Source organism: Hemicordylus capensis, chromosome 2 (genome assembly GCF_027244095.1).
Source record: "Hemicordylus capensis ecotype Gifberg chromosome 2, rHemCap1.1.pri, whole genome shotgun sequence".
NCBI lineage: Eukaryota > Metazoa > Chordata > Lepidosauria > Squamata > Cordylidae > Hemicordylus > Hemicordylus capensis.
Genome location: NC_069658.1, coordinates 253,969,910 through 253,982,417, shown reverse-complemented (window position 1 = coordinate 253,982,417; position 12,508 = coordinate 253,969,910). Strand labels below are relative to the sequence as shown.

Here is a 12,508-nt window from a genome sequence, read left to right as displayed (position 1 = left end):
TTCAGAGCCATTTAAAACCAATTTTAAAAACTTAAAACCAATTTTAAAACCTTAGAAGGCCAGACCAGACAAGTAAGTCTTTAGGGCTTTCTTGAAGGCCAACAATGAGCCCAAACTACAGATAACTTCCAGGAGAGCATTCCATAGGCCAGGTGCAGCTACAGAGAAGGCCTGGTTCTGAGTCGCTGGAGAGGGACCTCTTTCAGATATCCGGATTGTATCTGGAGCTGCCCATTGGGATCATATTACACCCATTCTGAAAGAGCTGCACCGGCTACCAATTTGTTTCCGGGTCCAATTCAGTGCTGGTGTTCACCTTTAAAGCCCTTAACGGTGTGGGCTCTGGATATTGCTTTCAGACAGACTCCAAAAAAACACTCCAAGGAAGCTCAGTATGTAGCTGTATGTCCGTTGCAGAGGCGCTCAAGGGATGCACATGGGAAAAGAAGGCAAGAGGATTATCAAGGAAGTGTTCTACTGACAACTGTATCTTTCCCAGGAACAAACTATACTGTCTCCATGAGGCTAATGGGAGATGCTGAAGGTGCCCAGATCCAGCGTCTAGTCTCTGTTTCTGGAACAGGGACCCCCATAGAATCCCTCTCTTTGAATCAAACATCTGATGCCATCGGAAATGTCTTAGCTGTTACCTCTGTTCCCTTTAGTGCTCCGGTACGTACCTTCATCTGTGGTTACATGCTAAAAAATGGTGACAGATGCAACTTACCAGTAACTGGAAATGATACTCCTGGGCATTTCCTCCAAGGGGCAGGTTTTTGTAGTTTCTTCTGTTCCAAAGTTCAGTTTGGGAGGCAGGGCAAATTAAAAGACATAGGAGGAACTGGCAAAACATTCTTGGAAACTCAAGGGAAAAAATTCAAGGGTGTTTTTTAGCCTAATTTCCACTAGGCTTATGAGATCACCTGGCATTCTGTGTGTGTGTCTGTCCCCCCATCAACTTCGTAATGCCTGGGCTAATATGAACCAAATTGGGTACATTTGTAGGGATACCTCAACGGCATAGTTTGTGATGATGTCATCTACCCAAATTCTGGAGATTGTAAGTGTTTGACGAACAAGTGAGCTAACCTGTGAACTGCTTAACTGATTTGGACCAAATTTATTCTAGCCGCAGGATAGTGAAAGGCCAGGATAGTGAAAGGCCATATCTCTCCACATAATCTAAGGGTTTGACTGTGTGGCACCATTATTTCTAGGTTACTCACAGTTCACTAGGCCGATTAGCTTAATGTCCATTCCAGGCAAATTGATAGAAAGCATCCTCAAGGATAAAACTGTAAAGCACATAGAAGGACAGGCCCTGTTGGGAGAGAACCAACATGGCTTCTGCAAAGGTAAATCTTGCCTCACAAACCTTTTGGAGTTCTTTGAGAGGGTCAACAAGTGTGTGGATCAAGGTGATCCAGTTGACATCGTATACCTGGACTTCCAAAAAGCTTTCGACAAAGTTCCTCATCAAAGACTCCTGAGAAAACTTAGCAGTCATGGGATAAGGGGATAAGTACATGTGTGGATTGCTAACTGACTGAAGGACAGGAAACAGATGTAGGTAAATGGAGAGTTTTTACAATGGAGGGAAGTAAGAAGTGGGGTCCCCCAGGGATCTGTACTAGGACCAGTGCTTTTTAATTTATTCATAAATGATCTAGAAGCAGGGTTAAGCAGCAAGGTGGCCAAATTTGCAGATGATACCAAACTCTTCCGGGTAGTGAAATCCAAAATGGATTGTGAGCAGCTCCAAAAGGATCTCTCCAGACTGGGTGAGTGGGTGACAAAATGGCAAATGCGGTTCAATGTTGACAAGTATAAAGTGATGCACATTGGGATGAAAAACCCCAACTTCAAGAATACGTTGATGGGATCTGAGCTGTCGGTGACTGAACAATAGAGGGATCTTGGGGTCATGGTGGACAGCTCACTGAAAGTGTCGACTCAATGTGCGGCAGCTGTGAAAAAGGCCAATTCCATGCTAGAGATCATTAGGAAGGGGATTGAAAATAAAACAGCTAATATTATAATGCCCTTATACAAAACTATGGTGCAGCCACACTTGGAGTACTGCGTACAATTCTGGTCACCACATCTAAAAAAGGACATTGTAGAACTGGAAAAGGTGCAGAAGAGGGCAACCAAGATGATCAGGGGCCTAGAGCACCTTTCATATGAGGCAAAGATACAACACCTGGGGTTATTTAGTTTAGAAAAAAGACAACTGTGGGGAGACATGATAGAGGTCTGTAAAACCATGCATGGGATGGAGAAAGTTGAGAAAGAGAAATTCTTCTCCCTCTCACATAACAGTAAAACCAGGTGTCATCCCATGAAATCGATTGCCAGGAAGTTTAGGACCAGCAAACAGAGGTACTTTTTCACACAATGCATAATCCACTTGTGGAATTCTCTGCCACAAGATGTGGTAACAGCCAACAACCTGGATGGCTTTAAGAAGGGTTTGGATAACTTCATGGAGGAGCGGTCTGTCATCGGCTACTAGTCGGTGCGCTATAGGCCACCTCCAGCCTCAAAAGCAGGATGCCTCTGAGTACCAGTTGCAGGGGAGTGACAGCAGGAGAGAGGGCACGCCCTCAACTCCTGCCTGTAGGCTCCCAGCGGCATCTGGTGAGCCACTGTGTGAAACAGGATGCTGGACTAGATGGGCCATGGGCCTGATCCAGCACAGCTATTCTTATGTTCTGTTCTGTTCTTCTTAATAATTGGTCCAGCTTCATTCATTATCAAAGCCCTTTCCCTTTCTTTAAAAAAAAGTTACTGACCCCTGGTATAACTGCTTTGTCAAATTAATTTCATAAACATATTTTGCCTCATAGAGGCGGTGTAAAAGATCCAGTCTTCACCCTTATTTATTTATTTCCATTCCAGACTACCCTGCTGAAGATGGAAGGCCTGTCTCCAGAAAATCTGCCCTTTTCACGGATCAGCTCAGATCCCATCAACACAGAGTCTGTACAGATTTTGTCTTTGCCAGACCAAAAGAGTGAGTCCCTGGTGATGTTGGATATTACCATAACAACCTGCCTTCCAGGCACTTCTTACGTGTGAGAGTTCTCCCTGCTTCAGGGTACTTTTGCTGCCACAACTTCCATCTGATTAGACAAGACCTAAGACAAACTCTCATTTCTCCCCCACTTGCTTGTGTAGTAGCGGGGGTGGGGCGGTCTCTTTTCAGGTGAGGTGAGAGAGGAAATAAAACCCATGATAAAACTGAATAACAGAACTGATTGTTCAACAAACTTTCTTTAAGCGTGATGGTTACAAGTTCTAGACGTGCATAAGCATAGTGGTTTCAAAGTGTTGTCATAGCTTACAGAGATGTTAACAGTCTTTCTCCACTCTGGGATTCAGATGTCTTGCTTGGTTACAGAGTTCCTGCTCAGCCCCCCTTGTGAGAATTTGTGGGTCTTTCCCTTGGCCCGAACATCCCTCTCTCATTCTAACTGCCTGGACCCTCCTGGATTCCAAGAAGGGTTTCTTTGTCCTTCCTGCAGGGGTCTCACTACTGCTGTCTCTGTCAATCAACCTCCTGCATATACTTACAACAGTTTATACACCATTCTATATATTAACATTTAAACACATATAAATAACACCTTTTTTTAAAGCACTAAAAAAAATGCAAACCGTCACAGCTGGATAGGCCAATTACAACCTGCCTTCCAGTCCCTTCTTCACACTCTAGTTCCCACCCTAACAGCCCCATGAACTCCACCAGTACAACTGCAGGGCTCCTTGATCTCTCTTCCAGAAATGATCTCTCTTCCAGAAAGAGTTAAAGTGGTGTAATACCTTTATGCAAATCAACTAAAAAATCACAAGTTATCCAGAACTCTTCTTTAGGCTGGATGCTAAGCAGCATAACAAGAGGTAGTGTTGGGTGCTGGGGGAGAGCAAAAATTGAGCATGACAGAAAAGCCCCAGATCTGCAGTTTGTTACAGTCCTGAGGTGGAGGGCCAGAGGTGTGAGGCAGATTTAATTAGATCTATTGTTTTTATTGATGTTTCTAAATTGCCTTCCAGTTAGATTCGTATGTTTACAGAGTATGCTGTTTACATACTGAAAAAGGAATAAGAAAATGGTTCCCTGTCCAAAGGGACTCATAATTTAAAAAGAAACGCAAGGTAGACAGCAACAACAGCTACTGGAGGGACAAATATGCTGGGCTGAATAGGGACAGTTGCTCTCTCTCTACAAAATATAGGAGAGCTGTTGGGAATTCTCTCTGGTAAGAGAAACCCTTTTTCGTTACAGCAGAGTGCACAGAGGCACAACACAGTGGAATTTGGTTAGGCATGCGTGTATGCTGAGAGTAAAATAACTTGGAGCCAGTTCATAGTTTCAAATCAATATGAGGAGTATTTATTATAGAACTCCATTCTAGATAGTAAAGTGAAGAGACAGGATCTCTAATCTAGCTAGCTAGCTGGACTCAGATGGATTCTGCATCTCTGCACACATGGTGCAGGGAGAGAGAAGCTTGCATGTTGCAAGGGAGAAGGAAGGGAAGAGAAGAGAAGGAAGTAGGAAGTGGCTGGAAGGAAGGAAGTCCCTAAGAATAGCAATCTACATATCAAGGGATAATGTCAGAGCAGTAGAGAAAGGATGACCAATGTCTTGACTCTCTAGCCCTCTGACTCACTAGTCTGTCCTCCTATGTCATTGAGACAAGAGACAGCATATAGTCCTTCACTTCCAACAAGAGCCACCACTTTAAAAGATGCTTCTTTACCAACTTAGCAGGTTTTAAACAGATTTCAGTTTGCTCTGAGGGCTACAGGGATGAAGGAAAAAAATAGTGATTTCCCCATTTTTTCTGAAAAAAATATAATGTAGCAGTTACTCTGTTCCGCCTCTAGCACTTATTTAAGCATGTGGATCCCTTGTAAGGCAGGGAACAGAAGGAAAGAGGAATGTGATAGTCTTTAAACTGGCTACCAGTAAAAGTTGGTAGTAGTAAAAACAACTCCTGTCTCTACATAAACAAGGAACTCCAGGGTGTTTTGGCCACACCATCTTGGGTAGTTATCTTGAAGTCATAGTTCTTTAAAATTAAAAAACAAAACAGAGATATCCAGCCATTGTCTTCATTGCCATCATGGTCCCTTCCGGGGTTGTGCATTTTGTTTGTTTGTTTTTTGGCCCGAATCCGAAATACCCCCGTTTTGTTCTATGTTCGAAACCAGCCAATCCGAAACACCCCAATTTTGTTCTTTTTTCGAAATTGCAAAATCCGAATCCGAAATGTTTTGGATTTTAAAAAATGGCCCCAGGGAAAAACTAGTGGGTGGGGGTGGTAGTGCCCAATGGGGGAAACTACCACCCAAATTTCAGAGGAATTGGGCAAAGGGCTGGGTTTTGGTGAATTTTTGAAGTATAGGATTTTTCCCTTAGGGAAGAATTGAGGTTTTAACAAAAGTATAGCTTCATGTTGGGGGGAAAGGGGTGGCCCAGAGCAGAGTAGGGTGGGTGGTAGTGCCCAGTGGGGGCAAGGAAGCCACCAGAATTATTTCAAAGGAATTGGGCAGAAGGCTGATTTTTAAAGATGTAATGGAGTTTGTGTGTCTGTAAAGTTCTTCCCCATAGGGAATCATGGACCTCCATAATTCCTGCCCCATAACTGTACTTGGGGGGGCACCAGGGTGGCCCAGAGCGAGTGGTGGTGTAGACCACATAGGGTGCCAACCACCCCCATGGGTTGCTAACCCATGGGGTACTGGGTTCTGTTGTTTCTGAGATGTTTTGAGTGTAGATTCAGATTCTCTGGTAGTATATGAGAGTGGATTCATGGTTTGTCATTGAAAATCTCATATGCTACCAGAGAATCTATACTCAGAACACCTCAGAAACAACAGAACCCAGCACCCCATGGGTTAGCAACCCATGGGGGCGGTTGGCACCCTATGTGCACTACACCACCACTCACTCCCGGCCACCCCAGTGCCCCCCAGGTGGAGTTATGGGTCTGCTGAAACCTCCATTATTCCCTTGGGGGGGGGACCTTAAAGAAGCGTAAACTTCCAACAATTCCTAAGAAATCAGCCCTTTGCCCTATTCCTTTGGAATCTGGGTTGTGGCAGGCAGCCCTTGGGGCACTGCCACCCAACCCACTGTTTTGCCCCTCAGGCCCCCTTTCTGCTCCGAATCTGCCCCAAAGACATGTCAACTTTAGAAATTCTTTAAAAATCAGCCCTTTTCCCAATTCCTTTGGAATCTGGGTGGCAGCAGGCACCCATTGGGGCACTACCACCTGAACCACTCTTCTGCCCCTAAAGCCCCCTTTCTGCCCCCAATCCACCCCAAATAACATCAACATCACACATCAACAACAGCAGAGCTTTGGAAAAAATCAGGAAGATTTCCAAAGGTCATGCACATCCATATCCCACCCGCCCAAAATGCAATTGAAACAACAACAATGAAATGCACACTACCCCACTGGCCAATGAGGGTAAAATTTACCCTTAAATTTGCTTAAAAGGAATAAGGAGGCAATTGCCAGCAGATCAGCTAATGCATTCGCTGGCCTATCTGCGGGCTGGAAGGGCTGGAAATTCAAACAGATGTCAAAACTCAAAATGGAGACTGAAGGAGAAAGACTTTCTGCGACTGCAAAATGGAGTTCCAAAACAGCCGAAACAACAAAACATTTTGTATCCAAAACAGGGACGTTTTGTTTTGGCTACAAAATTTTCTGTTTTGAGCATTGGGTGTTTTGCTTTGGCTACAAAATAGCCGAAATGGCCTGTTTTGTATCCGAAACGAAATGCACATCCCTAGTCCCTTCTCTCTACTGAATGGATAGGAGGTGGGAAATGGGGTAGACAGATAAGGCATGAGGAGCAGCATCAGCAGCTGCACGCACCCCCACACCAGGTATGGTTAGCAAGGAGTGAAGGTCAGGTATTGAGCTGGCGGCAAGGAGAGAAATTGCTCCTCAGCACACTTCTTGCACCAAGGAGAAGGCAATGATCAGCAGGGCATGGAGGGGAAGGGAGGAGAAAGGGGAAAGTTGGGAATTGGTCTGGGGGTGGTGGTGGGGAGATCAGCAGTGCTGGGGGGGGGGACTTGTGGATGAGAGGCTGATGGCTTGACTTGCTGCCTCAGGTGCCATTGGGGCTTAGACCCCTTGTGATTCTATCTTGATGACACTGACTATTAGTTTATATTGTATTGTCCTTGGGGTGGTGAAGCATCACACAAATAACATATCTGTCAGGAAAAAAGCAGGGAAAGACCGAGAGACAAGGATGTGCAAGAGAGATAGACGTGGGGGGAAGAGATGAGATTAGAAGACATGACGGGAGAGAGAGAAGGTTATGATGAAAGAGATAAGTGAAAAAGCAAGGGTGAAAAATAGAGCATGTGTCTGGGGTTGAGAAAAAGAAATTATCCTGTGGTTTGTTAACTGGGTAGTCACTAGATGGTGGCTTTAGAGGGAGGTTGTGTGCCCTGGAATAGACCAGCCAAAATATTGCCTGAAGGCATCTAATAACTATGTAAACTGCACCTTCAATATACATGAATGGAGCCCTCAGGGCTCCATTCTGTCACCAATGCTTTTTAACAACTACATGATACAGCTGGGTGATGTCATCAGGAGATTTGGTACAGGGTGTTAACAGTATGCTGATAACACCCAAATCCCTTTTCTTCTCCTCCTCCTCCTCCTCCTCCTCCTCATCATCATCATCATCATCATCATCAGAAAATGGTGTTCACACCCTAAATGCCTGTCTATGGGAGGTAATGGGCTGGTTGAGGGATAACAAACTGAAGCTGAATCCAAACAAGACGGAGGTGCTCATTGTGGGAGATCGGAATTTGAGGGATGAGTTAGATCTTCCTGTGCTGGATGGGGTTACAGTTCCCCAGAAGGAACAGGTACGCAGCTTCGGAGTGCTCTTAGATCCAGGCCTCATCCTAGTATCTCTTGGTGGAGGCTATGGCCAGGAGTACTTTCCATCAACTTTGACTGATCCAACAGCTGCGTCCATTCCTTGAAGAGAACGGTCTCCAAACAGTGGTGCATCAGTTGGTAATCAGTTGGTAATAGTCAGGCTTGACTATTGCAATGCGCTCTACATGGGGCTACCTTTGTACATAGTTCGGAAACGTCAGTTAGTTCAAAATGCAGCAGCCAGACTGGTCTCTGGGATAACATGGAGAGCCCATATTATGACTGTTTTAAAACAGTTGCACTGGCTGTCGATATGTTTCCGGGCAAAATACAAAGTGCTGGTTATTACCTTAAAGTCCTGAACAGCTTGGGTCTGGGCTACCTTAGAGAGCGCCTACTTCTGTATGATCCCCATAGCACACTGATGTCTAGGGATGTGCGAACTGGCTCGATGTCGAGCCAGTTCGACGTCGAAACGGTTCAGTTCAATGGTTTGGGGTCGAACCGAATCATCCCCTGTTCGGTCCAACCCTGGACCAAGCACTCCCGACTTTCCCCCCGGAGAAAATATTTTTAAGGCACTTATCCCCTCCGGGGGAGTTGTTGAAGGTGGCAGGGGGATCCACAGAGGTTTCCCCTCCTCCCACCGGACACAATGCAGCCCAAACTAGCCTATTCAGCCGGCTCTTCGGCCCATTCAGGCCTTCCCACTTGGCACGGCAGCCATTTTGGAGGCTGCCGCGCCTGCGCAATTGGCCTCTGAGCGGCCTGGCATGACCCAGGCCTCTCAGAGGCCAATTGTGCAGGTGCAGCAGCCTCCAAAATGGCCCCACGCTGAGGGGGAAGGCCCAAACAGGCCAGTTTGGGCTGCATTGAAGCCAGCACAGGGAGGGGGGACCACCGCAGACCCCCCCCCGCGCCCGCCACCTCCAATAACTCCCCCGGAGGGGGTAAGTGCCTTAAAAAAACTTTTTTCCGGAGGGGAGCTCACGAAACATCCCCCCCCCGATCAGACTGGGGGGGTTCGAGAGGGTGCCAGACTGAACTGGCCCGGTCTGGTTTGAGTCTGGTCCGGACTCGAACCGAACCAGGCCAGCCGGTTCCATGCACATCCCTACTGAGGTCATCTAGGGAAGTCCGTCTCCAGTTACCACTGGTATGTCTGGTGGCAACTTGGAACCTGACCTTCTCTGTTGCTGCTCCTGGCCAATGGAATGCACTCCCAGCAGATATCTGCAGTTTAGGCTCACTGTTGGCCTTTAAGATAGCCCTGAAAACATATTTGTTTGACCTGGCCTTCCAAGGTTTTAAAATTGTTTTGTGGTATTTTAACTGGTTTCAAATGGTTTTGAATTGTGTTAGAATTGTTTTTATATTGTTTTAAGTAGTGTGTGCTAGATGGTGTTAGTTTTATGTCTTTTTAAACTTGTTGTGCACCACCCAGGACCTTTGGATGGGGAGGTCTATAAATGTAGTAAGTAAGTAAGTAAGTAAGTAAATAAATAAATAAATAAATAAATAAATAAAAGATGATTTACATAGAAATAAGAGGGGTGGGGGGACCTACAGGTCTTTGGGCCGGAGATCTTATAATGTAAATTTTGACAGTGCTGGGAGGGAAAAAAAGAAGGGAGAGGGAAAAGAGCACATAGTGGGGTAAAGCTAGGGCAAAGCAGGAGCTGGAAGTCCCTGAAGTCCAGGTCTACCAGTCCTGGAATCTTGTGGGGAGATTTTTAACTGTCAGGTGACACTGAACATCAAAATGAGTGGAGGGGTGAGGGCAATGGTAACACAAGATGAATGAGAATAAATGTAAGGCTGTATACTCAGGCTGTGTTTTGGCTGGTATAAAGACTAAGGAGTTGGGCCAAAAGCTTCCCAGAAAAGTTGGTAGGGATCTGAAGGACAAGAGGAGGCAGCCCTTCAGTTGTATTGTTCAAGGGAGACAAAGAGAACCAGAAAATCTGTACTTGTATTATATTCCCAAATCACCTCCAACTGCAGGTCACTAACCAATTCTTTCCCCAACAATCACATGCCAATAACTGTCCACACAGTTCTTCCTGTTTTCTTCCTGTTTTCCTAGGCACAGTGTCACCCGGAGAGAACCTGGACCTCTCTGTTCTGGTGGTGAATGATGGGGCAGCTGCATCCTTCTCTTTTAATGTCTGGGATGACCTGGGTCTCCTGAGGGGTTTTACACCGACTAGGAGTTATCTAAATCCAGGTGGAAACATCACCCTCACGGCAACCTTTGTGGCAGCTGCAGATAATAGCAATTTTACCTCCAGGTAGGACAGCTTTACCAAAATGGTGAAAATCAAAGCTCTCGAGTGGTGTGGGGCAAGAGTGGTAGTTTGGAGCAGGAGGTCAATGCTGTGCCAAGATTTGGGGTTCCACAGGGCAGGAAGCCACAGTTTCAGGAGCTTGACAAGGGAGGACAGTGATGGTCCAAAACCAAGATCTGACTCAGGTTCAGGGAGGTCCAAGCAGGGTTAGGTATGGTCCAGTAGAAGAGTTCACTACAACCTTTTTTTGTAGGCTCTTGGGCAAAATATCTCCGCCAGGAAACAGACATTCCCTTCCCCCAGCAAGAGTGCTCCAATTGCTCTCTCTCCCATGAGCAAGGAGGGCAGGAGGAAGAGCAACTTGGGCTAGTTATAAGCAGTCCCTTTTTAAAAAAAAAATCTACATATACTGCTTTGGGAACATTTGTTGAAAAGTGGTATATAAATATTCATCGTATTCGTATTCTCTTCCTCACTTCCAGCCAAAACTGGCCCAATGTGTGCATAGTTTCTCCTGCCCCAACCCAACCCCCACATGTATGACTATTTGCCCCATGGGCAGAAGTCATGGGTGTGTGCTCGATGCAAGTTGCTGCTGGCTCTCAGGGAACAAATCCGTTCCCTTGAGACTAAGGGGGCGGATCTGGAGAACCTCAGTGAGACAGAGGGGCATGTGGACAAGACCTTCAGGGATGTGATAGAGGTATCCCACTCCAGGGCTGGTAGCTCCTCTGCTGTCAGGGAGAATGAAGGTCTTGGGCAAGGAAGACATCAGTCTGAGGAAGAGGGAAATGCTGCTTTAGAAGGGACCCCTTCCATGGATAATGAGCCCATATCCTCTCGCACAGGGGATACTCCTCTGGGGGTTGGGGGCCTCCTTGTAGTGGGTGATTCAATCATTAGAGGGACAGAGAGATGGGTTTGTGACTGCATGGTGACTTGCCTGCCTGGTGCGAAGGTTGTGGACACCATGCAGCATCTAGACAGGCTCCTAGGCAGTGCTGGGGAGGAGACAGCTGTCGTGGTGCACATCAGCACCAACAATGTGGGGAAATGCAGTTGGGAGGTCCTGGAAGCCAAATTTAGGCTGATAGGTAGCATTTTGAAGTCCAGGACCACCAAGGTAGCATTCTCAGAAATGCTACCTGTTCCATGCGCAAGTAAAGTGAGACAGGCAGAACTGAGGGGTTTCAATGCGTGGATGAGACGTTGGTGCCGGGAGGAGGGGTTTAGATTTGTTAGGCACTGGGACACATTTTGGGGCAAGCAAGGCCTGTACAAAAGGGACGGGCTGCACTTGAACCAAGATGGAACCAGACTGCTGGCACTTAAAAACAAAAAGGTTGCAGAGCAGCTTTTAAAATGACACCTGGGGAACAGCCGATGGGAGCTGGGCAGTATCCCATTTGGCAAAAGCCATCCTTTAAAGTGTGAGGGTGCAAAGAATTCAGATAAAACAGAAGGGGACAGAGCAGAACCACATAAAGAGCATACGGGAGCCTGTGCCAGCAGGTCAAAGAGTCAAAAGAATAGCATACATCAGGGGAGAGATTCAGCATATAGGTGCTTATATGCCAATGCCAGAAGCCTCCAAGCCAAGATGGGTGAGCTGGAGTGCTTGGTTGCTAATGCAGAAATAGATATAGTGGGCATAACAGAAACATGGTGGAACAATGAGAACCAGTGGGACACTGTTATCCCTGGGTATAAACTCTATAGAAAGGACAGGGAGGGGCGCCTTGGAGGAGGGGTAGCACTGTATGTTAAAAAAGGGATAGAATCTAACAAGCTAGAAAACCTAGGTGGACTGGAGTCCTCCACAGAAACCCTGTGGGTGACTATACAAGGCCGAAAAGGAAACGTGCTACTGGAGACGTGCTATTGCCCTCCGGATCAAAATGCCGACAGTGACTGGAAGTTGCAGCAGGAAATCAGGGAGGCGTCAAGGAGAGGCAGGGCTGTAATAATGGGTGATTTCAACTACCCACACATAGACTGGGTAAACTGGCATTCAGGTCAGGACAAAGAGGTCAAATTTCTAGATACGCTAAATGACTGTGCCTTAGAACAGTTGGTCATGGAACCAACCAGAGACAAGGGGACCTTGGACCTAATTCTGAGTGACACCCAGGACCTGGTGCATGATGTCAGGGTCATCAACTCTTTAGGGAACAGTGACCACAGTGCCATCAAATTCAGCATACATGTGGGGAGAGAATCACCAAGGATGTCTAACACAGACATTTTGAATTTCAGAAGAGGAAACTTCTCCAAAATGAGGAGTAT

At 46.4% G+C, this 12,508-nt stretch overlaps 1 protein-coding gene across 1 annotated transcript in view; it reads left to right on the top strand.

The window, feature by feature from the left end:
- Positions 1–12,508, top strand: part of LOC128348239 (von Willebrand factor A domain-containing protein 7-like) — a 78,510-nt gene that overhangs the window by 44,917 nt on the left and 21,085 nt on the right. Inside the window, exons 12-14 of the mRNA XM_053303995.1 lie at positions 500–672; positions 2,902–3,016; positions 10,021–10,225. Coding sequence (XP_053159970.1) covers positions 500–672; positions 2,902–3,016; positions 10,021–10,225 — 493 coding nt within the window. The remainder of the gene's footprint in view (positions 1–499; positions 673–2,901; positions 3,017–10,020; positions 10,226–12,508) is intronic.